This window comes from Rhyacophila brunnea, unplaced genomic scaffold (genome assembly GCF_057557595.1).
Source record: "Rhyacophila brunnea isolate RB1 unplaced genomic scaffold, BYU_Rbru_1.0 scaffold_24, whole genome shotgun sequence".
NCBI lineage: Eukaryota > Metazoa > Arthropoda > Insecta > Trichoptera > Rhyacophilidae > Rhyacophila > Rhyacophila brunnea.
In genome coordinates, this window is record NW_028232904.1 from 20,033,709 (window position 1) to 20,061,310 (window position 27,602).

General features: G+C 37.2%; 2 protein-coding genes across 2 annotated transcripts; one reads left to right on the forward strand and one right to left on the reverse strand.

The window, feature by feature from the left end:
- The first annotated feature begins 232 nt into the window (after positions 1–232).
- LOC147069151 (uncharacterized) lies at positions 233–15,046 on the forward strand. Its single transcript, XM_085950983.1, has 4 exons — positions 233–588; positions 3,558–3,914; positions 4,987–5,170; positions 12,010–15,046. Exons 2-4 carry the CDS (start codon positions 3,580–3,582, stop codon positions 12,262–12,264), a joined length of 774 nt encoding a protein of 257 aa, XP_085807109.1. The 5' UTR covers positions 233–588; positions 3,558–3,579; the 3' UTR covers positions 12,265–15,046.
- A 7,023-nt stretch (positions 15,047–22,069) lies between these two features.
- On the reverse strand, positions 22,070–26,038 carry LOC147069152 (mitochondrial nicotinamide adenine dinucleotide transporter SLC25A51). Its single transcript, XM_085950982.1, has 2 exons — positions 25,363–26,038; positions 22,070–24,311 (listed from the first exon to the last, which is right to left on the reverse strand). Exons 1-2 carry the CDS (start codon positions 25,474–25,476, stop codon positions 23,589–23,591), a joined length of 837 nt encoding a protein of 278 aa, XP_085807108.1. The 5' UTR covers positions 25,477–26,038; the 3' UTR covers positions 22,070–23,588.
- Positions 26,039–27,602: the final 1,564 nt, after the last annotated feature.

Consider the following 27,602-nt stretch of genomic DNA (forward strand, 5'->3'; position numbering starts at 1 on the left):
CTTTTTTTCTCCGACATTCCTCAAAATAGTCACAATTCAATATAGAAAGTTGATGATTTGTATTTCGGAAAACAGACAGGTATGCATTGGCAATTTCGAATCTCGGTACCTATGAGGAATTTCATTTTCTACAGTTGTTATTACCGACGCGAGGTCACTAGTTTTGGCGGGTAAACAGGTTTAACTTTTAAAAGTGGGGGGAGGGGCAAAATACCTCAGCCCTCTGTCCTCTCCTCTCGGTTCCGCACTCTGCACTACTAGACACAAACAACAACACTTTACACGAATGCCTTCAGTTTTCGATTTCACTTTGACACGCGAGCGTGGTGCAGTTGAAATAATAACATTGTTTACAAGTTAGTCGCATTTGTGTTGAATACCAGACGTAAATAAAAACAATTAAATTTAATACACCTCACCTAGTTATTGTTCGGTCAGTTGTGTGCTGCTCGTGGGATCTCGAAAGAGGGCGTGTGTTTGTTGTTATGCAGTTGTGTTATAAATTATTAAAACACTTCCATGTGGTGTTTTTGTAAAGGTGCTTCATCCCAAAGTGGATAATAAATTTAACGTAAAACTTACATCCATGTAAGTATCTACTGGTTATTGTTAAATTATGTTTGAAACCTGTTGTGTTTTACCATAATAGTACGAAAATATACACCTATCAACAAAAATGAATTATTGATAGGTACCTACATACATATTGGTACAGTACCGACCTAATATCAATTCGATAGCATTCGGCAAAGTTACCACAGTAATATTGAAAATGACCAGTGACGTCCCGTTGGGGTAGGCAGATTGAGCATCGCTTGGGGGCGGCAGTTACTCGAAGGGCGGCAAATCGAGAAATATAAATTTGGAATATATGGAAATAGCCACCTAAACCTAGTAATAACGAAAATATATTTTCATTAAAAAAATCAGATGACTGGTTTTCTCGGTTTCGCGATATATAGTTTACTTCTGTTGCTCTTCGACGTCTTGGTGACCAGAAACGACACGTGCAGATTTACGAATAATTAGTCTGATATTTTGTTAGTAATTTATCCATACAACACATTTCTTAGATATTGGACTCATGAAAGGATGATAAAAATACTGTGTAAAAAAATGAGGCGGCATTTTGGCGCTGCCTAGGGGCGGCATTTTATCTAGGGACGTCACTGAAAATGACTCACATGTTTGTAGCAGTGGCGAAGGGTGGAGGTAGGCTGTTCTAAACTTTGTCAGGCATGCGTATTTGTTTTCATTAGGACTACAATTTACAGATGGAGTTAGCTAGTTTTTAAAATTCATTTAAACGTTAATAGTCAAAAAATACTCGTCTAACTATAAAATATCTAAAATTATGCAATTAAATCATAAATAACTTTGGATTTTTTATCTATTATACCTAGTTTGGTTTAGGCAGCGTTTAATAAATTTAAAAAAAATGAACCAACAATATGTATTCTTAATCCGACGAAAACAAATAAGTATGAATGAAAAAGTGTGCACAATTTTGTCGTATCGCCCAAAATATACCAAAACTATTATGGTTTGGTTTGGGAAAGGTTTAATTGATTTTTAAAAACTAATTAAACTTATGCCATTAAATCATACATCATTTTAGACATTTTATAGATAGAAGAATACTTATTTTTTTATCTATATTAAACTAATAAACACCATTAATTATTGTTATTTCAATGAAAACAATTAAGTATGACTGACAAAGTGTACACTATTTTTGTCGGATCTCCACAGCCTACTTCCACCATTATGGTTTGCTAAGGCAGTGTTTTATTGAGTTTAAAATACTAACCAGCACCATCTACAATTATTTGTATTTTTAGTTCAATGAAAACAAGTAAGCACATAGGTATGACTGACAAAGTTTAGTGTGTCCTACTTACGTCGGATCTTAACAGCCTTCTCCACCCTTCGCCACTGATTTATGGTGAAATCAATCAAAATCGATACCCAATCGATGTGTTGGACATGCCTGGTCACGGTCCCCACAAGGGGGGGGCTGACAGGGCTCTAGTCTAGGGGCCCGGCGTGATGGGGCGACCAGATAAATGAGATAAACATACATCTTAAATTTTCTGTAATAGCAAAAAAAGTCGCCTGCGGCGCTAGTTTACTTCGGAGTTGTTACCATTTTAAAATATATGGTTGTTGAGACGTGTTGAATAATACTCGACAACTCCATAATTCGATGTGTTAAAAAATCGCTGACTTACACTGAATTTTATTTGACCTTGAACACCATTTGAAAAACAATACTGGAGAGCCTCAGACCGCCTTTAACCATAGCGATAGGTAGCGGGGCGCTCAAGATCCTGGCCTGGGGGCCCGCTTCAAGATGTGGGGGCCATGTGCCTGGTCTATGTAATCCAAATTCTTTAGTTTAAGCGATAGCGCCCATAGAATAGGACATGCGGGGTGCGCGCTCATTTTTGCAATTTGGGCGGTGAATCGTGAGGAATACAATAGAGTGTACTCAGCGTATGACGACCATAACGCCACGCTCGCCTTATACTTCAACGCACACAGAATCGAGCGCGGCGTCCTTTGACGTCATAGCATGACAATAAAACGAAAATACCATGCGAAAGGGGCGCGAGGGTCACTAATTTACTCGGCGGCAGGAGCGTCGTCAAACAGGCGCGCGCTTTTTCTGCATACACATATTTTAATTTATTCTACACCGTGCGCTTACATCGCTTATTGTTATTACAAATAATAACTTACTATGCTAGCACAATGACATCATTGTGAAAATGAATTTAGAGCGGACAAATAAATTACTAAATTTTATAGCTTTGCAAAGAAACACGAAACGAAATGTGATCGGCGCCGCTTTTTACATAGGTGAGAGGTAATGCGCGGCAAGAGGCGTGTGATTATGGTTATGTATATACGCTTCTCATGCCGACTGCGCCCGCTCGTCCGCTTTGGTGGGCTTTATGCCTAAGGCATAGCGGGGCGCTCGCGCATATTCAATGTGAATCATCGAAAATACAACGTAATCAAATACGCCAGCGCACACTGGATTTGACGACACATTGTGCCCGCCCGCCCCATGAGTCACCCATGGTTTGGCTTCTCAGCGAGACGAATTAACGAAAATACAACGTAGCCCATTCATTGACACGGCGAGCAAAAGAGGCGCGCGCTGTTTATTTTATCCGCTTCTGGACGCGTCGTTCGTCGGACGGGCGCGTCGCATTATTTAATAACAGTGAACTCATTGTTTAGTTTGCTGCGTGTCCAATATTTTGCTGGTAGAATGATGTCATCGTGAATATTAATTACAAGCCCCGAGAAATAATATAATATTTTTATTGCTTTGTTATGAGAGACGCTGATAATAATAATTATTTTGTGCTTCTTGTGCCCCTTATTACATAGGTGAAGGGTAATGCGCGGGTGGGAGGGGGCCTACTCAGTAGTGAGCGCACCGAGCGCCGCTTTGGTGGGCTTTATGCCTAAAACGTCACCGTAGAGTATGCATGTAATTTCGGTGTATGAAACTATTATATTTATATTGTTATTTATATTTTCAGATATAACATTTAACGAGCAAAGATGGGTCAATACCAGAGCGAGCGCCGGCTGTCACTGTTGTACAGTCTGATCGTAAGTCTGGCACTGATAGCATGCATCTGCCTCGCGGTGGTGTGGAACCACTGGCGCCAGGTCCTGGACCTGTGCCCTGACGACAACTGCGGCTGCATCCTCTACGGCGTGTCAGCCGCTCAGTACTTCCCCGGGGGGCGTGTGGCCAACTGCCGGTGGGTGGTATATGGCCTCATCCCCATTATGGGTGTCGCCCTCATCATGGGAGGTTTCCACCTCCTCAGAGTCTGCATCAACAACATCGGGAAGTACGAGAATGACAATGGCACCGTCGTCGAGCAAAGGTAACGGTCTCGTAATATAAGATAATGTTTCAATTCTTGGTGGAAAGATATTATTACAACAAGACAATACATTTTAAAATAATACCTACTAGAGGCACGCCAGCAGAGAACCTAGCGGAAAAATACGAAGCTTGCAATTTGATAATTTACAATTTCAACTGTATTAATTAATTAATATGTATCTGAAAACATTAAAATGATTTTTTATTTTTTTTTTAATTTAAAGATGAACTTACAATATTGTAAAAAAATGTAATAAACTTTGAATTCGTTGCAGGGTCACATCTTATTAATACATTATATTTTATGGTCATATTTATTATTAAAATTTAGTTTATTAAGTTTTCAATTTTTCGTCGTTTAGATTTTTGACTAATGCAACGTTTTAATATTTTTTATATTTATTTTAAAAGGATTTCATGGATTTAAATATTCACTATTATAACTAGCAACTTATCAGTATATTGAGCTAAAATACTGTTAATGTGTCTAAGCAATAAAATCCAATCGGACAGGATGCCGCCAGGGTCGGATTATGTTTATGACACTAGTTAAGTGTCTAAGTACCTACCTAATTGGTGTTTCGCCGACAATAATGAAAAAGTATCTACGCATATGGTTGAAAAATCCAAGGTTTGTGAAGTCCGTAGGTACCTATTAGCGTTCATTACAATAAACAACTTCTTTTGTAGTTTATGAATGCCATGCTTGTTTCGGGGATTTTTACGATGGTTTTCAGATTTGTTGTGTAATGTGACCGCTCATTTGCTCAACAAGCAAATTCAGTCGGTCCCATCATCCTCGTAATAACCAAGTTCGACTGTATTATATATTTAATTTTAATAAAATAAATTTTAACAACTGTTCTAATTTAAAACTACAATGCAATGAAAAAAACCAATCATTTACACTTGTCTAAAGTACAAAAATGACCTTCACCACAAATATTGAACAATGGACTTGTCAGTTTTTGAAAATACATAATACACTTGTCATTTATATTTTTTATCTGTCACCAAAATACCTCACCTGCATCTTCAAAGTATTGTTATGTGACACGTTTGAATTTCAGAGAAGGTGAGATGATTGTGATGACCACAAGAGCTCCAGCTAAAGGCAGCGACGGGGTATCGTACTGCTGGATTCCGGCCGCTGTGATCTGCGCCATCTTCACTTTATACAGTATAGCGCACGCCGCAGTTCTTACAGATGGCTACTATAAAACCTGCAATCAGTATCGGGGAGAACTCATCAAGGTAATTAATTAACCGCCGATTGTGAAGACAGTCTGTCGGAGGAAACCAAACGAATGGTGGCCGCAAAGAATAGTCAATGTTTTGATAGTTTTATGGCTTAATTAAAGCAAAAGGGAAAAAAATCTGTAAAGCATCATCTTCATGTTAAGATCTGACATAAATAGTGCAAACTAAACTTTGTCAGTCAAACCCATTTGTTTTCATTGACCTAAAGGGGCCCGTTAACGAGCAACTTTTTACGGCAATATGATTATAGCAATTGTGCTGCCGTTAAGAGTTCCCCAAAACATGAAAATAGTAGTCTACGCTGCCTAAACTTTTCATCTATTGCCCATGCTTTCTGGCAGTATGGTTGGTGGATATATCTAATATTGAATGCAATAGAAAATACGGCAATAATTTCTAGATAAATCTATTTCCTTCTCGCTCTGCCCCATATGTGCGTCTCTGTTTGTTCTGCCGTTGGCCTACCTTGCCCATAGCAACAACAAAAACATTGTAGTGACAGCGGACCCAACAATACATTATTATAAATTTTCGCTGTGTCGTTATTAATGTGTATTATTGATACACCCCTGTTACAGGCGGGCTTCTCCCGGTGTAAAATAATCATTTAGTAGCTCAAGTCGAAACGTAACCATGACCTCTAGAAACGGCTTCATAAAACATCTAATCTGATTCCTTGCTCAACCACGTAAGTAATTTTTTTAATTTAAAATGTATAAATGATGATGTATGAAAGAGATAATTTTAAGACTAGGTAAATATAAGTATTTAAATATAATAAATTTTGCCGCGCTTGCCGGCAACGTAAAAATCCCTGCGCGCCTGCGCCGAGGTGGTCCTCGTGATTCGTCAAATCAAAATCAGGCGATAAAATTTGGCCAATCACGAGAGTCCTTTTTGTTGGACGGCGTAGGTACGCGAGATTTGAAAAAAGAAAAGAAAAGGCAGTAAGCGTCCCCTTTCCGATAGGTACGGACCTGACGACTACAACTGTAAAAATCCCAAATATAATTTGTAAAACTAAAAATTAAGAAAATATAAGAAGACCACGTTACGAGCACGAAGGACTGTGTTTTATTTACACTCCAACCGTTTGAATTTCTTTTTTTTGTGAATCCGGGGTTCGATGGACACCTGAGCTAGCCGCTGGAACCCCGGGGATCTCAATGGCGCCCTTGGCAACGTGAAGCTCGAAGAATCGCATGGATTCTTCCGAACCCGCGAAATAAAATTTACGCCCGCGAACGCTAAATAAAAGTTTACGATCCAGGAGCCGGAACAACCAAGAAATGGTTAACTAAAAAGCGGACTCCGACGTAACCCTTATCGAAGAAGAAGTGCTGTCTCTAACATCAAACCGGGAGAGCCCTCTGGTGTTCGAAGACAGTCCACATACGGAGCTGACCGCGCCTAGCGTCGTGCTGGAGACCGTAGCACCGGCGCGTCTCCAGTACGACGAATGGCTGCACAAATCCCACCTATGGAGACCAGACGCATCATCGACGGTATCCAGCGAGGAGGGCTCGTAGAGGCCACGGCCCACTCACGACGAAAAACGGCGAGCAAAATGCCGATTTTCCTAGGGTATCACTAACATGTCGTGTACCCTAGTCGACCACGGGATGTTCGGTGAGGAGAGAAAAAGGAAACGCGAGGCTAGGGAGCCTCACAAGAGGGCTGAGAAGGCGCGCAAGCTGAGATGAATCGAAGAAGCTGTACGGGCGCAGGCTCGACCACGAGGAGATGAAGCAGGACCAGTCGCCAACCCTCTAGTCAAGGGTGAACGCCGAGTTGCTGTTGGAAGTTTCAGTGTAAACAGTGTAGTTAAAAGTGAAGATAATAATCGTAAACATCCGGAAATTCTTCTAATTACGGATATAAAGTTAATTAAGGACAAACTTTCTGAGCCTTGTAATCTTAAGTTCATTAGTACGAAAAATGTACATTCTAGTTTTAAAAATAACGCTTCGCAAAGTGACGCCAATTCTTTCCGTTCAAATAAAGTAAATATGAATGAATTCGAAAACATTAACATTGAAAATCGCAAAAAAATTTATAAACGGGAAAGAGGATATTCTACAGTAGCGCGAAACCTGTTTCAAAGTTACGCCGTATTAATAATTTGAATTCAAAGAGAAACGAGGAAAATAGTATACGACCGTCACTATTATTTCTTTACAAATTACCAATCGTAAATTTAACACAGCGAAAACGGAACGGGAATAATACGGCATCACTCGACGAAGTGTATAATATAGTTGTTATGTTAAATTTTAATAATAAGTTAAAATTAGGTATAAGAGGATGAAAGTAGAGATTGTATGCTTGTGGAAAAAAAAAATGAGTCAATAAGCCGTAAATTTCTCAACGGGGTTTCAATAATGAAAAAAATAATAATAATAATAAAACGTGAGAGGCACCGCAAATCGGCGCGGCGCGCCTTTGGAATAGGATGTCGGGCGCGTAAAACGAAACAACAATTTTTTTTTAAAATAAAATGGGTTTCACTAAAAATAAAGTTAATTACACAGTTTTAAGTGTACTGATTCAGAAATAAATATAATGAGAGGGTGGAATATTTCAATTTTTAATATCAATGTGATTTATACAGTCAATACAATGTTGCAAAATAATTATGGGTATTAGGGTAAAATATTAAAAGTGATAGTAGGTACAAAAGTACCATAAGTAGGTACAAAAAAATAAAAGTAAAAAAATTAGTAGCTATTTAATGTATGGGGTAGGAGTAATTAATAAAGTAAATTCGAATAAATTTAAAGTACAGGAAGTCTAATGAACGAATAAATCACTAAAGAAAGAAAAAGAATAAATACAGATGAAGACAATTTGGAAGCACAAAGGCAGCCACCTCTCGAAGTAAGCGCATCCAAAGGCAGCGTAGCCGAAAATTCATGATACCAAAGCTTGATGGTGTGGAGAATGCGCACTCTCCTTTCTCGCGCAGGTTCATGGAGAGACTAGGGACGTGACGCCTGAAAGATATCGTGAAACAACAAGAGGTACCTCCGAAGTGTAACCATCTACAAAGAAAAGAAAGGGAAAAGGATACTTATTGTGAAAATCCATCCTAGTACCTGTGAGAAAGCCGTGCCGCCGTCAACGAGCCTGGCCGTTGTACCGCTATACGATGCCTTGCCCGCAGTAATAGGAACAGATGGAGACACAATACCTGTCCATCTATGAGGTGATACTCCAGAGACCAGCAGATCAGTGGAAAACTTTCCACAGAAAGATATCCGCTGCTCGGAACGAGCCTGGCTCAATAGTAACGCCACTACCACGCCCTGGTTGCAAAGGCAGACGACGCCAAACGAGGTACGCTCCTATTGCACCAGAAGAAGAAAAACGTAACACGAAATAATAATTCCGAACGAGGGCCAAACGTCTACAAATGTAGCCTCTCGGAATACAAAAAAAATGGACAGCCCAAGAGTCGAAGACTGCAGCGCCACGACCCCTTCGCTGACTAGTATAAAAGAACGAAGAGAATAACAAAAACATTACGAAAACAAAATAAACGCACGACATTACAGGAGAAAAATAAAATAATAATAAATTATGACAAATGATAATAAGAAAGGAAAATAAATCAAACTCTGACTTATTCAGGAGCATTGCTTTGAGCAGGAAAATAGTAATTAAAATAAATATAGAAACAATACGTAAAGTTAGTTGTTTTTTTTTGTTAGAATAGTTAGATTGTAGTTGAATTTTTTTATAAACTGTTATCATGCCATGTATTTAACGGATGAACAAGGAATTGGATGGGTGGCCGATGAGATCAGGGCGTACCTTTCGACTTTAATCCAGATGGGGCGAATGATACACCCCTGTTACAGGCGGGCTTCTCCCGGTGTAAAATAATCATTTAGTGGCTCAAGTCGAAACGTAACCATGACCTCTAGAAACGGCTTCATAAAACATCTAATCTGATTCCTTGCTCAACCACGTAAGTAATTTTTTTAATTTAAAATGTATAAATGATGATGTATGAAAGAGATAATTTTAAGACTAAATATAAGTATTTAAATATAATAAATTTTGCCGCGCTTGCCGGCAACGTAAAAATCCCTGCGCGCCTGCGCCGAGGTGGTCCTCGTGATTCGTCAAATCAAAATCAGGCGATAAAATTTGGCCAATCACGAGAGTCCTTTTTGTTGGACGGCGTAGGTACGCGAGATTTGAAAAAAGAAAAGAAAAGGCAGTAAGCGTCCCCTTTCCGATAGGTACGGACCTGACGACTACAACTGTAAAAATCCCAAATATAATTTGTAAAACTAAAAATTAAGAAAATGTAAAATATAAACAATATCACGTTACGAGCACGAAGGACTGTGTTTTATTTACACTCCAACCGTTTGAATTTCTTTTTTTGTGAATCCGGGGTTCGATGGACTCCTGAGCTAGCCGCTGGAACCCCGGGGATCTCATTATAATATTTATTATAATCGCCAATTCATTAATTATTAGGCTTATTTACGTCTTGAGCTGTGGAACGTGGAAGCCAAACTATATAATGATCCAAATATGAAAAGGCCAACTGTCAAAGCTGCACAAACGTCTGGATCTGGATCAATATGAGCAATTGAAGAATTGAACACCCTGGATAAATACATTTAACTCCTGTATGAGTATCCAGTTGCCAAAAATCGAAGAGTGATTGGTGGTATTGTAGTAATCGGTCTTGCTTTCTTCATAACTACTGTATGTATCTACTTACTTTTTCTTCCCACTAATTATATTTGACAAATACCTACTCAAACTCAATCTTTGACATTCTGGTTTATATTACTTATTGTTTCACGTTTGTTAAAGTAGGACCGGATCCAAATTATTCATTTATTTTTGATTTGTTTATATAATTATCAGTGGCGATCGGCGAGTTATTTTACTGAGAGTTCACTTTTTTTTAAAGTAAGTACCTATGTTACTGTTCATTTGTATGAGAAATCCATTCTTCTGTTTTTCATCGGCACAAATTCATTCTTTTTTGGATACTGAGCATATATAATGCCTTCAATCTTGGTTGCGTGATGGTGTTTCTGCTAAAATACTTGATCCGTTTGAGTGTGGAAAAACATCTTTCACTTAGATAGTACCCTAGTCATCGGAATAGTGCAAATAATTAAGTTTAATAGTAAAACCGTTTTCGTAAATGTCTCAATAAGATTTTTTTCTATTATAATGTTAAATAATGCTGAGGCAATATCAGTATTATAAAAAATATCCAAGCCGTAATATGTAATTATTAATTAACAATAATTATTAATAATATGAATCCGCTCTCGGGAGGTTTTACTGGGCGTCTTACGAGGCCTGAGCGGCTCGCGCAACTCAGACGTATAAACCGTGTGTGAAAATGTTCGTAGACAAAGTCTTTTTTTGGTTACACGTTTTCACGGTTCGAGTATGGAACGCGCCTTGGCGACATTGAGTGGCGCTCGAAGAAGTATTGCTATCTCACGCTATCACCTACAGACGAATATTATTGCTGTCGCACTCATTCTCATTATAAGGCATGATTGCTTGTGCGATCGAGGAACTCGCTCCCGAATAGCATTGCATTTGGCAAAGCGAAACCACACGGACGATGCCAGCGCGACGCGTGAATTATTGTATATTATATTTAAAATAGCCGGTTAAAAACACATACTTATTACAATTTGTTTTTGTATATGAATTAATAACTACGGTAATAGATCAGAACACTTTTAATAAATGAAATACTTATTTTTAAAAAAAAATCTTTTCGCATAAATTGAGTGGGTAGTGAGATCCCCGGGGTTCCAGCGGCTAGCTCAGGTGTCCATCGAACCCCGGATTCACAAAAAAAAAAAAGTACGATATATTTGAGGGTGGAATTAAATAAAACCACGTCTGTCTCGTGTAACTTGGTATTAGCTTATCTTTTACACTTTCTTTACATGTTTAGGTTTTTACAATTAGTTACGCAGGTCCGTATATGTCGGAAAGGGGACGCTTACTAATTTATTTATTTTTTTTAAACTTCGCGTACCCACGCCATTAGTAAAAGGGACTAGTGATTGGCCAAATCTTGATCGCATGATCTTTGATTCGGCGAATTACGAGCCTGACCCTGGCGCCGGCGCGCGAGGATTTCACGCACAATGCGCGGCAAAATTTATTATATTTGAATACTTATATTTAGTCTTAAAATTATCGCTTTCATCCATCATCATTTATACCTTTTAAATTAAATTAAATTTATCTTAATTACACCTCCGCCCAATATGCGATTTTCACACACCGGACGAAGGCCTTTACTTATGATTAAAAAATACTTACGTGGTTGAGCAAGGAATCAGATTAGATGTTTTATGAAGCCGTTTCTAGAGGTCAGGGTTACGTTTCGACTTATAGCTACTAAATGATTATTTTACACCGGGAGAAGCCCGCCTGTAACAGGGGTGTATCAGTAGGTGTTCACCGCTCCAGCGCTCTCAAAGGCGCATCGCCACTGATAATTATTAAGACGAGATATGGTGCAGAAACTTCATTGTCCAGCAATAGTTTCACCTTTTTTTGGCAATTGAATCGGCAATCTGCAATTTTTGATGCTCGTTTATGGGCTCCTTAAGAAAAGAATTTGCAGATTGGTGTCGGTTAGTTGTAAAATTATTCAATTAAACCATTAATTTATAAAAATTATGAACCAATTAAAAATATTATTACATTTTGCTCTAACTGTAATGTTACCAATTGTCAATATTACTCTTCTGGTTTAGTAACCATGTCTGAATATTTGTTTCAATACCTCACAAAGAGAATACATAGTTGTTTTTGTTTGGCAGTCACTACGGGCAACAGGAAACCAGGTGTCAGCTATTCACTCGCGACTTGGCTGCCAGGCCGTCTTCGACTTCATGGACTACCTCCAGCCCGACCTGTACGATAAGCGGCGCGGTGAATTCATCAACACGGGGCTCGCCCTGCAGATAGCTTTGGTATGCTCCTGGTTTGTGGTCTTCCTCTGGATCGCCGCCCTCGTCCTGAACTCCGTGAGGGCACACCGGGACAAAACCTCTTCCGTCTGCTGCGGCAAATAGTCTCACAGTGCCTAAAAGACAATGAACATTTCACAGTGCTAAACATTTACATAAATGAATTCTGTGCGGTGCAAGAGAACCTGAATTTTTTTCAATTCGGGATTCCACGGAAGCTGTGACACACATCCTGTCAGCGTAATCGAAAGTTGCGGTCGTTAAAGTTTTTAATAATAAAATGACTAACAGCGGATCGCTAAAATTAGTTCCGCAAGCAAAAGACGGCCACTATAGGAAAGTAAATTGGACTATTCGATGCTGCCAACTAGACGCCAAATGACAATTGGGCAATAGACATCTGGGCCTGTGTTACGATTTTAAATCCATCCACGTGAACCAACCAAACCATAATAGTTTAGATATACTATGGACGATCCAACAAAAATTGTGCACACTTTTTCAGTCACAATTATTTGTTTTCATTGAATTAAGAATACACATTACAGATTGTGTTGGTTAGTATTTTAACCATACCAAACCATAAGAAATAAAAAAATATTCTTCTAATATCCAAAATTATGTATCTGTTATAACTAATGGCATAGTTTTAGATATTTTTTACATAGACAAATAATTTTTGACTATTATCTATTATCGCTTGGTTTACGCAGGGTTTAATTATGTTTTTAAAACTAACCAACACTATAGGCGTATTGTAGTCTTAGTCCAATAAAAACAAATAAGCATAACTGACAAAGTTTAGTGTGCACTGTTTATGTCAGATCTCCACAGCCTACCTCCACCCTTCGCCGGTGGTATGTACTACGTAGTGATGTGAAAACTGCTCTTCACTCATTTTTACCTGTAGGTATGTCACTTGTATTGTAATTCATAGTCAGCACATCAGTTGGCAAAAGTGTGATAACACACATATTACGATACAAGATATTGCTCTGCGCATCTATTCTATACACAAGGCTGCTATCAAGGGCAGTGTATTATATTTATGTATTGAGGTATTAATAATTGTTACAATAAGTTAGCTGTCTAAACACTCTAAAAACTGTCTATCTCGCTCTAAAAGTTAACACAGCCTATGGGTCTATTCTATACACAAAGCTGCTATCGAGGGTAGTTTATCATATTTAAGCGTTGAGGTATTATAATTGAGCCCTCAAGAAGTGAAGTAGGCCAAGTGACAAAATGGTGAAACTTTCTTATTGAAGGTTTTAGTTTAATGAACTTTTTACATATTTTTTTGGATGGAGCTGCATTATATTAAATGGAAGTTTATTACATAAACAAAATAGAAAAAAAGTATTTATGGATAATATTGATTGTAATAAGATAATAAAAGGGGTGAGTTTACTTCACCTTTACTTATTAATGTCACTTGGATCACTTTAGCCTATATTAGTTGTGTTCACCTCTAACCAATCGTACTTGGCTCACTTTTAGATAAGTTAGTCATGTTCACCATTACGTGGGAAACTTGCATGAATGCATAGAAGTGAACACAGCTAACAAGCATGTAACCATAGCAACATGCGTGTTAGCCGTGTTCACTTCTATAGGATAACAACACGTTAACCAGTTGGTGAGAACAGTGAAGTGACTCACTTCACCATTTGACAATATAATACGATAGCTCAATGAATATTTTTATTTTAACAATAAAACACTATTATAGTATTTATTTACTTAGCTCACTTCACTTTTATGATAGTTTATGACATGTAGAATACCATAACGCACCTAACTCATTTCTTTCAAAAATGTCAGTTGGCTCACTCTCCTTTTCCCTTTACCTTGGCTCAATTGTTACAATAAGATAGCCGTCAAAACTGTCTATCTCACTCTAAAAGTTAACACAGCCAAGAGAGGTGCTGTTAAAACATAGCACTTTCTGGCAGTTCAACTGGTTAACTTATTGTAACAAGTAACCGCCTCAATACATAAATATAATAAACTACCCTCGAGAGCCTCCGATAGCTGTCGATAGCACCCTTGTGTTTAAAATAGCTTCGCTGGAATCGTTTCCTGAAATCGACAATATTATGCCACTATTGTTTTTAATGCGGAGTGCCTACATAGAGTACAAATTTTATCTGAGACTAAGACTTCGCAATAAAAATACGGCGAAACACAACCTAACCTAAAATATATAATTTAGTCATCATTTCAGTTTATTGCAGAGATAGGTTACTTTTTTTAATGTATGACGTTTGTTTTGCTATTCATTTTGTTTATTAATAAAGTGTTTTCATATTTTAAATTGTTTTATTTTCAAATCCCCCATTGATCGCGAAATTTTGCTTATCGCGACCGTATCTAAGACATATCCCTCACAATCAGGGGGTTACCTGTACGGGCAATTAAAAATAAATTGCTATATTTCCAAGGTGTTCCAAATTACCGTATTTCCTCGATTATAAAACGCATGTTTTTTCCTATTTTGGTGTCTTGCTGTAAAATTGCTGTAAAATTCTGTAAAAAATTGCTGTAAAATTCCTTGGTTGTGATGAATCATCACTGATTACTAGTAGTGGAGGGGTCAGTTGGTCCGGCGCAATGGAGCAGGTAGTCGAATTACAGTAGCCACTGCCTAAACACGTTGAATAAAAATTTTGTCCCTAATTACCATTTAAAATGTCGGTAAAAAGACTACGTTATGATGCTGCATTGAAAAGAAAAAATTTTGTGTATGCAGACGTGCACAGAAACAGAACTGCAGGACGTAAATTTGTCATAAGTGAAGCGATAGTTCATAAATAATATGCCTATTTTCAAATCCTTTTTATTGTGTTTGTATGACTTTGTCTGTTATAATAAAGTGTACATACCTATTGTTTTTATTTCTTATTATTGGTATATAAAAATAAGGGTGCGTCCAAGCCTGAACAAAAAAAAACAATGAGTGCGAGTGAGAAAGCATTCAGCACGCTTATATCTCTGCAATATGCGTTATAGAAAGATAGAATTTCTACGGCTGATGTACACGTCGCCGGTAAATATTGATTTGAATACAGTAATTTAAAAACTGCGAGCATGTGTTGCTGAAATTTATTGTTTTTGTGTTAAATATAAAGTTAGTGATAATTATTTTTAGTTAATTTAGTAGAAAATATGGTTAATACTATGTTGTGTTTAAATTTGGTAACCGTACTGAGAAGCAACATGATGGTATAACGTTTCATAGTTAAGTTAATAATAATAAAATTGAGGTTCTATTGTACATTATACGCAAAAAACACCACTTCATTTTGCCGAACAATACCCACTCTCTTTATATTATTACTCTGAGGGTGCGTCTTATAATCGAGGATATACGCTATTTATATCAATGGCTCAGTTCTATAGTGCTACGACTAGGAATTAGTAGTTTTCTGAAATGGCTGATCAAAATTTTGACTGACCTACACTGGCTTGTAGAAAAGTGACAAAAGCATCGAGGACAACTAATTTTATTGCGTTGTAATTTTATGGAACTGAAGAGGAGCGATAAACGAATATAATGGCTAACATAACTCAAAACTTGAAATTTTTGACTTATCGTACTATTGAACTGAGCTATCGATATGTATATCTTTGCTCATTTTATTCATCTGTACCGTGTCCAGTTGTCCAGTCGTTCAGTCGTAGTCAAATCGTAACATAGGTTCCTACATTCTTCACACATTTCATTCATGCCTCCAGTAGTCCGTTGTCCAGTTATCCTAGTATCCAATCAGCGGCACCGAATCATCAATTTCCTCTGAGGTATAAAAATTTTATTTACTACATTAATAGAATGAAATGAAAACTACAAATTGTTGTATGAACATAGTTTAATAGTCGAAACATTATAAAATTCGTTTATATTAAAACTATTTTGACAAAATTTTGGTAACAATTTCATTATTTAAATATTTATTATACATACATTAAAAACAAATTCATAATTCCAACACCTCTCATACCATCGACAGAATAAAAATAATTACAGTAATACCCCAACGTACATTGATTTGAAATTACTTTGTCTGTAATTTAAACATATTAAATAATACATGCCACGATGGCCGTGCGGCTTAAGCGTCGTGGGTCCCAGGTCCGAATCCTGGGTCTGGCAAGTACACACATTGCATTTCAATTTGTGTATGAGTCAGAGTATGGAGCTAATAGATTGAGCAAGTGGCTAACATCCATTTCTCGTAAAAACAAAAATCTGTTAATACAAAACCTCCTCTTTGTGGAGGCCCATATGATTTTATTAAGCTCAGACATGGTTATCATACACCAAAAACTGTAATTTCAATTTGCTTGTGTATTTTTGCAATACAAACGTCATAATGTGCCCACAATTCTTCCATCTTTACTGATCAAACTGACGACGTCAATAACTAACGTCATACAGTATTCAGTATTTTTTGATTAACACCCCCCCTCCTGTCACAAAATTTTATCAAAATACCCCCCACTGTCTAAATTAGGTCACATTTTTTAATTCCCTCCCACACTATTTTTATTTTATATTATCATTATTTGTTTGTTTTGTGACATCATATTTTCTACAACCCCTTTAGCCCCTATTGTCACAAATCAACACCCATTGTCACACCACCTCCTAATCCCTAGGGTGTAACATGATATATCATTGACTGACAATTATTTAATTTGGTATGGAACTGTGTGAACTTTTGTACCTCGACTTACATCAGGTAACTTCAGGGTATTACAGTATTACGATAATCGGTAACCAATGAACAACCAATCGCATCACTCTGCAGTAGTCGACTTTCTTATTCTACTTGCTACGTCTGTCTATACACTTAAAAAAATATATATATTCGCGAGAGAATGTGATTTTAGTAGAATCACATTAATCCGGCACTATATAAAACCTGTAAGTGCCGGATTACTGGAATTACCGAATTACTAGAAAAATAAAAATTACATTAAATCACCGTTAATACGAATACGATTAATTCGTATTTGATGTAAATTTACATATGCTACAATTCATAAAATCTATTTATAGCGATTTCTGCTAATTTTTGATGAATTAATCAAAATAGTCACCACTGATATTAATTTAAGCCGGCTCGCACAGATTGGTGGAATGCGACTTTTTAGTTTGAAAAAAACATCTAGTGCTGCAAGCAACAAATCGCACGCGTCTCGGGCTGCGAGTCAAAGCCCCCAGAACGCATAAGCACACCTACGAATTGGTCATTCCTATACAGGCTCGCCGGTCGCCACATGCCAATATATCTACCGACTATATCGACTGTCACTAGGTGCCTTCATAACATATGCAACATCGGACCGACGTTCCAAGAAGGTTTAATTTATGGCTGTGCGGCAGACGAAGCGAATTTAGGACCTGAGAGCCGGCTAAAAGAAATTATATCGGATATGGAAATAATGTTACATAATTGTAAAAAAAAAACTTTTTTTTTCATAATTCACATTTTGAAATTTTTTCGGTCCACTCAATTTCGAATTAACGGGGTTTTACTGTAACTAGGTATATAATATGTATTTGAGCGTTTATTTAACATAATATTATGAATTCTCTGCGCATTATGAATTTAAAAAATCAGTCAAGTTTTATGAAAAATGATATTGTGAATCGCGACACGAGATTACCGGACGTGCCGGACCCGTGCAGTGCCGTATTAGTGAGAATCTACGGTAATTCTAAAAGTTAAGTACTACAAAGCGATGCGACGGGTTATTCAGTGGCGTACTAAATAATTTTCGACTGCTTACTCTGGAATTTTAAAAACAAAATCTTTATAAATATTAATGACAAACATATTATGCAAACAAAATCTTCAAGAATAACAGTTATAAAATAATGTAAAGAAATTATGATTTTGTACACATTATATCACATAATTGCGCTATTTATATTATATAATTAATTATAAATTAAGCTTAAAAATAATTCAACAAATGTAATAATTTAACAGGTAGTGAGTGTGTTTCTGGACTATCCTTTATCTTCTGTAAGTCCGTATAATCAACGTTCTTCTGTACCATGTATTTTGTACCCTACCTTCATATAAGTCTTAAGGCAAATAACATATTTAAAAAATTAAATATTTCCTAATAGACTGTAACTACGTTAACAAGATATGCGAAAGTGACGCGAAGTATTGCACAAGCTATTAGTTCTCCAAGCCGCCGCCGGCCTTCGAGTTACATTTGTTGTAGTCTAATGCTAAGTACCCACGCATGTTCTTGCTCGATGGTTTTACGCTCATTCGAACATGTCTCAACGTATGTACCATCTCGCTCAATGCTATTTTATTCGATATCGAGTTTTGACTGAGCATGTGGATACAACGACGAGCATGCTTCCAAGTCAACATGTTCCATCGAATAAGAACATGCATGGGTACTTAGCATATTAGTGAATTTAGGAAATCACAATTGAGCGGCATTGAATGATACAAAGATTGAAATCCAACGTCGATAATAAATTCATAACATGCATGGATAATCGCTTGCTAAGTTCTGTCAAGAAAACAAGGAACTTGAAGAAGAAAAACAGAGAATATGCACTGCAAACAGGTAATATTTCTCGCTGTTAACCATCTTAAAGTCAGATGCATCCATAGAAAACACAGGTTTCTCTTTACAAAACTGTCGTAGGCCAAACTAACTGCCAAGGCAGCTGGATGGATTGACACCTTTCAGAGGAAGATTCTGTAGCGGATATACGGTCCCGTGAGTGAGGGTGGGGTGTGAGTGAGGGTGGGGTGTGAGTGAGGGTGGGGTGTGAGTGAGGGTGGGGTGTGAGTGAGGGTGGGGTGTGAGAATCAGGTATAATGATGAGTTGTAACTCTCCACCTTTGTAAAACTCCTGAGGATGGAACTGGGCAGGTGCAGAGTGGCATACAAGCCCTTCTCAGTGTCGAAGTTTGGAAAGGTGCCATGGAGTATACCCCTGGCTGGAAGAAAGCGGTGGAGAAGGCCAAGTCTCCAATTGAGCTGTAGCGCCATTGAAAGAAGTAAAAAGGATCACGTCTTCATTAAGTTCAACATACTTATCAATTTTGTTACAACTCTCAATCAACATAGAGTTGAACAACAAAAATCGACACATGGGTCTGTAACCGTTAAGTGCAAGAATGTAGTGATCGGGTGGACGGCGGCGCGGAAGTAGCGTGCGCAACTCAACTCACGTATAACCGTGTGTGAAATGTTCGAAGACAATGTCTTTTTTTGGGCATATCACACACGGTAATACGTTTGAGTTGTACACGCCACTACCATCCCGTCACTGTGGCCAAGCGCTAACTATTATTATTAAGGGCGTCATGTTGACGTGACGGAGCGATAGGTAAAGTGTCAAAAAACAGAAAATACATGGCACTGTTGAAATGGCGGTGCGAATTATTCTTTCAATACTCAAAAACCACCCCGATAATAAAATATGTAGGTACAGAATAGTATGTTTAATCAGAATATAGCCTCAATATTATACATCTTTTAGCAAAGCGTTTCGTTTCTCTTTCTAGTCTAATCATTCTTAAATGGGGGAGTGTAACGTTACCGGAGGCACGTCAGCCCTTAAGACCATGCAATAGTTGCGAAATCATCCGAAGTAATCCGCGTCGAACAAATCGATATACAGTACTCGCATAATTATTGTGATGCGGTGCTTGGGCACTTTCCTCCCTGGCCCCCACAATACTTTCTTCGCGATGAACATACGTTTTACGAAGGAGAGTTTCCAAAATAAACCCGTCTCATCTGCGTTGTACACTTGTACGCGGCGGACTACTGAATTCGACAATCGAATACCGGAGAATTGTAGAGCTTGATTTTGTGCTTTCAGCTAGTAAAAATAACGGCGGATTATAGTAGTTGTCGGATAATCAAGCGGCGGATTACTGAGAGCGTACTGTAAAATGATTTCATAAAGATTTAAAGTTATTTTTTGCAATATCTTCGTGTTGCGACAAATATGTGTTATGAGGAGCTATGTGCACTTTCATCACGGAAAATGGATATTTTGAAACCGGTTTCTGGCAAACAATGCATTCCTCTATCAAATGAAACAATGCACAATTGTGGACGGGACTAATTCATTGATAAAAACAACCATAAAAATAACATGGAAACTTTTTGATTAATCATATTGTTATTCTTCAAATTTTTTGATGTTTTTAATTGCATAATTCCGTCAGTGACGTCTCTAATGCCTGTTACACTCCCTTTTAATTAAAATGTTTACAACATTAATTAGGTATATAATATTTACAACATACAGATTTTTTAAAGTAAATTAATGACATTGATTACATTAAAAATTTATTAATTCTTTCTTACCATGGGTCAGACTAATATTATGCTCAGACATGAACAGCGACATTGCAAACAAAGCAGCTACTTAGGGCACTTTGCATACCAATAGTAATGTAAATAGGTGGGCTTATGTATTACATGGAATGGGATCACATCTTAGGCCAAACAGATTGTTGTCACGCAGCGGCAAAGAGTGGAGGTAGGCTGTGGAGATCCAACATGGTTGTTTTTTTTTCGACCATGTCCGATCCTAATAAGATCATATCGTCATTGTTCTGGCAGAAGACGCTAATTCGAAAAAATTACATATTGAGTTAGTTATACCAAAATGTTCCTTATTTTAAACTTTACCGTCTGGAAACCTTCTTAATAAATAAACAGTCTTTATTTTAAAGTCATCCTTTTTACGATTACTTAATAAACTCACATAATAGACCATTTCAAACATTTTACAACTTCAAAGTCAAATTACTCAAAACTAGTATTCTCCAGTTAGTGTGTTCTGCCAGAACAGAGACGATATTATGGACCTCCACAGAGTGGAAGTTGGTATTAACAGATTTTGTTTTTACGAGAAATGGATGTCAGGCACTCGCTCAACCTATTGGGTCCATACCCTGACTCAAACACAAATTGAAAAGCAATATGTGTATTTGTCAGACCCAGGATTTCGAACCTGGGACCCACGGCGCTATAGGCCACGTGGCCATTTTGGTAAAAATAAATAGTACACACTAAACTTCAGTTTGTCATACTTATTTGTTTTCATTGAACTAAGAATACAAATTGCAGATGGTGTTGGTTAGTTTTTAAAATTCAATTAAACTCTGCCTAAAGCTAACCATAAATTATACATTATTTTAGATATTTTATAGATAGAAGAATATTTTTTTATCTATTATGCTTCGGCTATTTACATTTGAATACCAAATAAAATGGCAGAATGTTTCCGTTTTCAGGAATATTTCATAATAATTCCCATTCCATGTAACGCATAACACCACTTATTCACATAAGTACGGCCCTTAGGGGTCATCCATAAATGAAGTCACACTGTCTTCGGTACTTTTTACGCCCCCTTCCGTCACACTTTGTCATAAAATCTTAAACACCCTGTCTAAATTATTTTCATCTAAGAAAATATGAGTTTATAATAATATATTGTCAGTTTTGCGACGTTACATTTTCTACAACCACCCTAACCCATCCCTCCCAACACTTAGAGTGCGACATCATACATGGATGACTCCTTAAGTTCACCCTTTTTTTTCATAAAGGCAATAAATAAACCGTAAAGAGCACCGTTACTGTGAATTTTTCTCGTTAAAAAGTTATAAAAAATAAATAAAAGACAATAATATTGTAATTTAAAACATACAGTCCATCAAAGGGGACCAACAATTCAATATAGCACATATATTTTTTTTTAAATAAATAATATTCAACAATTTTCAAAAAATTAGTGGTAATCACATCCTTCATAAATAATTTCATTATTAACCCATTGGCGACAAAACACAAGAAATTCTCGTGTTTGAACATGTACTTTGAAACGCTTTTTTTTTTTCAAAAACAAAGATTAATATGAGGTCCTAAGCATTCAACAGGTACAAGTTACGAATAAATAAAAAGTGAAATTTATAGTAACAGTTTTAACAAGACCTATTTATATTGTGCCCGTACACATGCATGGATTTACTGGCGCACCAATAGCATGTAAATTAAACTATCGCGATAATAACTGTTTACCCACAAGAGTGCTGATATTTTCAAAAAAGGATCGTTTGCAGAATGTTGAAAACAATAATCAGATACGCAGAATTTATAATCGCATATTAAACTTTGGAATCGGTTTTCTCACCATTGCACTTGTATTAGTTCAATCCTTAAAATCTTGAATGAATATATATATATTTGTGTATATTTAATACGAAGATGATTTTGATATACAATCGAACCCCGATCTACTGTTCTCGCATAAATCGTTTTCCCGCACGGATCGTTCATTTTTGAAAGTCCTGCCAAACACCAATAAACACATTGTTAAATAATCCCGCATTAACTGTTCCCCGATTTATCGCTTTCCTCAATCTATCATCTAAATATTATCCCGATTGACCATTTTTTTGAATATTTTACATTTCGCTTTCGTAGAATTGTTTATGATACGTACAGACCTTTCAGTCGCGTCGCTTTGTTCGCACAGGTCGGCCGGCGCTTAGGCTTGCCTCACATGCAGTATCATGAATTTTTATAAGTCGCAACTAAAATGCCCCCCATGAAGAAAACTAGAACTCTATATAAGATCTGAGAAACTGAAAATATGTCGAAAAAAATCCAAGAGAAAAACGAGTTGTTTTTTTTTAATTTTATATATCTCGTATTTATCGTTTTTTAGGGTCCCTTGAAAACTGTTGAATCGGGGTTTCACTGTAATCATTTTGAAAAACACTAGAAACATAATTACAACGTAACCTCGATCTTTTCTCTTCAGATATTTCTGGGATTTTCATAATGATGTATTTTCAAATCAAAGAGTTTGAAGAAAAACCGTCTTGTAACTGATGAAGCTTTTATATAATTATATTATAAAAGCGAAGCTGAAAATGGTTACTAAAGTTAATGATTAAATTATAGCTGCATGTCATTTCGTATTGCAGAATCATCTGTAGCAAAATTCACACCTACGCTCTTGAGATTTATTTGCAGTGCTTCATATCAATGTTATAATCCTAAAAGAAGTATTTTTAGAGAATGAATGATCATTATTTAGATGAAACATTATGTTAACTAGCAAATAGCACTATGTAAGTGAGTAGCCGGAGCGAGACGTCAACAGGACGACTCCATTTTTTTTTTTATATACAAATTAATTACAATGCTGCCAACGCAGTGAAAACAATTAATTTTTCTACAGTCAAAAATTGGACAGTACTAAAAACGTTCTGAAACTGCTAACAAGGATCGTAATGCAAATATTTCACAATACTCCCTCCACTCTAATAGTAGTTCTCTTCGGGCACCGCAAGTTTTTCGCGGTACCGTGATAGTCCGAAACTTGTACGATGTTTGCATAAAACCAGCGGCTAGTACAGTATTTTGTGCAACACTTCGTAAGCGGCGGTAATTATTCCCCAGCTGAGGAAAGCACGAGTGCAGTTCATGGATGCGCCGTGGTAGAAATTCCTGAACTTGCGGCCACGCTCTTCATACACCATCCGAAAGGCCTGAGTCATGCTGATGTGCGGCCCGCCCAACGTGGTCTGCATCGCGATCTTGATCACGTTGAGCGGGTAGTACAGTGTACTGAGGAAAGCGCCGATGGACGCTCCCGCCAGGAAATCCTGGAGAGTCCGGTAGAGAACCACGTCCCGGGCGGGTAGCCGCTGATGCAGCTCGTCTCTGATTATAAAATACAGAACGTTGGAAGGCCCGTTCCTTACCAGGATAGGAACGAGTCCCCGGTAGAACTCCTTAACACCGTAAGTCTTCGCGATGTGGTACGCGACATGCTTAGTGTTCTTAAACTGAGTGTTATAAGCAGGGTGCACGAGCAGTGTTTGGATTCTCTCGAAGGGCATTAGGGCGGCTTCCGCATTTCCTGCGATGATGGCCGCGATCGCCTTGGCCAGATACGGGTTCATGTCAGTGGCTTCAAGCGGCTTCCGGCACTCCTCGTACACTCCGAACATAAGCGACATAGAAAGTGTCTTCTGGAACAGCGGCGGCAGCATCCCCCGGTATAAACAGACCAGACCCTCATTCTTGAGTTCCTGGAATGCCGACGTCGTCTTCACTCCGTGCAGCATCTGGTGATTGAAGGAAAAAAAAAGGTTATTGACCAGAGAACACAGAATTAAGACTATACTTCAGCTGAGGCATGGTCTAAAATGATCGTGACTAGGCGATGCGCGGATTGTGCAAATGACGCGTGCCGAACGAAATATAATTTGTCATAAAAATTAAACATGCGTTATGTTATGTTTATTGTTATATTAGTAATAATAATAGTATATTCATTGACATGTTTTCTTTTTCAAGTACATGCATAATGTTTTTTAGTCATCTTTACATGATTTAAGAATATATTCCTCCCGACGCCATCACAAAACAAATTGATGTGCTCACACCTCGACTTTCGGTCTCCGATTGGCGACGAGTGAAAAATTTCGTCCCACCTACTATTGAAAATTATTTGCCGTTTCACTTGTGTATGCTCTTAATGGAAACCGTGGTATAACAAGGTACAGATCTCGAGTGTGGAAAAAGATAAACTGGTACTGTTCGGTTATACGGAATACAGCGGAAAACACATTTTGAAAATACCCGATATACTGGATTATTTGTTAGTTTGGGTTAGTTTAGGTTAGGTTAACCCAACAAATAATCCAGTTTATCGGGTATTTTCAAAATGTGTTTTTCGCTGTATTCCGTATAACCGAACAGTAACGATAAACTTTATACATGTGTTAAAGAATATGTTATTTTCAATAATTATGTTTGTCTCATAATAATGCATTTAAGTTTTTCACGTAAACAACGCGTAATCCAATATTAGAGGGCAATGGGCACGCTTCGAGTCCCTTCACAGTCAAGCGTGGGGTCCCTGATACATCTGATTAAAACCGGGTATGATTGGGCCATTAACTTCAATGGCCACGGATAGGAAGGTGTACTGTAAGGTGGTTGTCAACATTCAGTAGGAGACAGCATAAGGGGGTATACTGGTACATAGAGCGTACTGGTAAACCCATGCCTCGGTAGCGATAAACGTTTTGAAAAAAACTGTTTCTGGAATCTTGGCATTGGGATAATTTGCGTTAGGTAAAATGTCGATATTTTATACTGCTTCAGACTCACCTGTCGAAATATGACTTTGTTCATCGGATAGCTGATCGTTATGTTGAAGAAGGCAGCTCCCCATCCGCACGCGAACTCCCTCATGTCAAACCTGAAGTCGCTTTTGGCACTCATTTTTAGGCAGAATAACGCACCCGTACACTACATATTACAATGTATTTACTGACGCATGTTCATAGATCCTAGATCTCTCCATATAATTCACGAGTAGAACCGTCATGACGATACCAATTTTTAACTGTTAACGTTAGAAAAAAATAGTAGGTACTAAACTTATAGGTTATGTAAGTGTAATAAAAAATAACAAAATATCAAGATAACTGATAAAGATGCGAAATGTTTTAAACGATTTATTTTGAAACTGTAACAGGCACACTCTTGTAACTATAAATACATTATTAATGATAGTACAAACTAACTGGCGATGAACCTATGAACACTATTGTCAAAACTGACATAACACCCGAAAAGTGACGAGATGACAATCAACATCACATTATTATTATATTGTCATTATTCATTACGTAGTTTGTGCAGATCATATCATGGCTATGCTCATAGTGTTATCATTTGGGTAAAAATAACAAAATGTTATTCTGGCGTAATTTATTATTATCAGCAAGAAAATTTTTAACGCAAACAAAATACCTGACGTAAAAATAACATCGTCACCAGTGTTGCTACTTGTTAGATAAAATTTTCATGTTGATTTTTTATAGATAAATAAAATAAATTAATAATTAGTTATGTCATGTTATGTGTTAATAATTAGTTGTCATGTTGTGAACGTCTTAAACTTATAATTTGTAATGTCCACAATATGTAAAAAAAAAAAAAAAAAAAAAAAAAATTGAAATTGAAATTGAATTGAATGAGTTCACATTTTTCTAATATAAGTAAAATTATTTAATAGGTACTCTAATAAGATTACAATACTATTCGACTCAGTATTATTTGTAGAGTGCAACACCGTACCAAACTGTCACCGTCCTTCGTTCCTTCCATAAAAATATTGTGCTTATAATTTCTTTAAGTGCATATCGCGTAAATGCATACTTTAAATAAAAGCATAATCTATGGATGTTAAGAAAAACGGAAAACTATTCCAAATTACCTACTTCCAAAAACTGGACTTCATAATATAGTGTACGGACACAGCTGTTTTCATGCAAACTCCATATTAATGCATAAACACTTTATAAAATCAATAAATGTGGGTACCTACCTACCAACCTAAATCATTATAGGTATTAGGTAGTGTTAATATATTGTGATAATTTCAAAACTGATACGTATAGATGTGTTAACAAGAGTTGAAGCGAAGCAATACTCACAAGAGACATTGTTTACAAAAAGGATGTTTTAAATCGATATCAACGTATAGGCATGTTGTCCTCTTTTCGCTATAAGCGCAATAAGTAAGCGTAAGCAAGACAAACGGCTGGTTCTCATAGACGTTGTGCAATGCCCGTTGCCTCAGAAATGCACCAATACACTCTTTCGTATCTGTGTTCGCACCAACTCTGGCTGAGAGACCTATACCTAATATGACTTTTGTTTCTGTAATAATATGAAAAATTATAGGTAATTAATAATTTTAAATGTATGCCATGTCTACTGGAACAAAGCGAAATACTCTGACAATTGAACAAAAATTAGAAGTACTGGGTGCGCTAAGAACTAAAAATCAAGTCACGGTAGCGAAAGAGTTCAACGTTAACCAATCGACCATCTCGAGGATCCGCAAAGAAGAAGGTGAAATACGGCATGAAGCAGTTTCAACGGGCAATTTAAGCCGCAAGCGAAAACGAGAGAGCCCGAATGAAAGAGTTTCAGAGGCGGTAATTCAATGGTTTTATAACATGCGGCAAGAAGGCACCGTAATAAATGGACCGAAAATGAAACAAAAGGCGCAGCAAGTTGCCGAATCACTCGGTTGCTCAACTTTTGTCCCGACGAACGGCTGGCTTGAACGCTTTAAAAAACGTTACAAAATAAAATTCATCAAACACGCCGGACCTATTGAATATTCAGCGTCCGATGATTACATGGAAGAATTTGTTGATTGCGGAAACCAGTCTGTGTACAATAATACTTTTAATGACAATAATATTCAATCAAAAAGCGAAAAACAATCACCTAGCTCCAATGACAGTGAAAATAATCTCGTTATAAATGAAACGCAAGAAATCCCAAGAGTATCTCATAAAGAGGCACTACACGCCTTATCGACAGTACAC

What these genes read in the sequence shown, in the direction of transcription:
- LOC147069151 (XM_085950983.1), top strand. Translation starts at nt 3,580, where the DNA reads ATGGGTCAATACCAGAGCGAGCGCCGGCTGTCACTGTTGTACAGTCTG. An exon ending in GGCACCGTCGTCGAGCAAAG is followed by an intron (nt 3,915 to 4,986) that starts GTAACGGTCTCG and finishes TTTGAATTTCAG; the next exon opens with AGAAGGTGAGATGATTGTGA. An exon ending in ATCGGGGAGAACTCATCAAG is followed by an intron (nt 5,171 to 12,009) that starts GTAATTAATTAA and finishes TTTGTTTGGCAG; the next exon opens with TCACTACGGGCAACAGGAAA.
- LOC147069152 (XM_085950982.1), bottom strand. Translation starts at nt 25,476, where the DNA reads ATGAGTGCCAAAAGCGACTTCAGGTTTGACATGAGGGAGTTCGCGTGC. An exon ending in ACAAAGTCATATTTCGACAG is followed by an intron (nt 24,312 to 25,362) that starts GTGAGTCTGAAG and finishes TTCAATCACCAG; the next exon opens with ATGCTGCACGGAGTGAAGAC.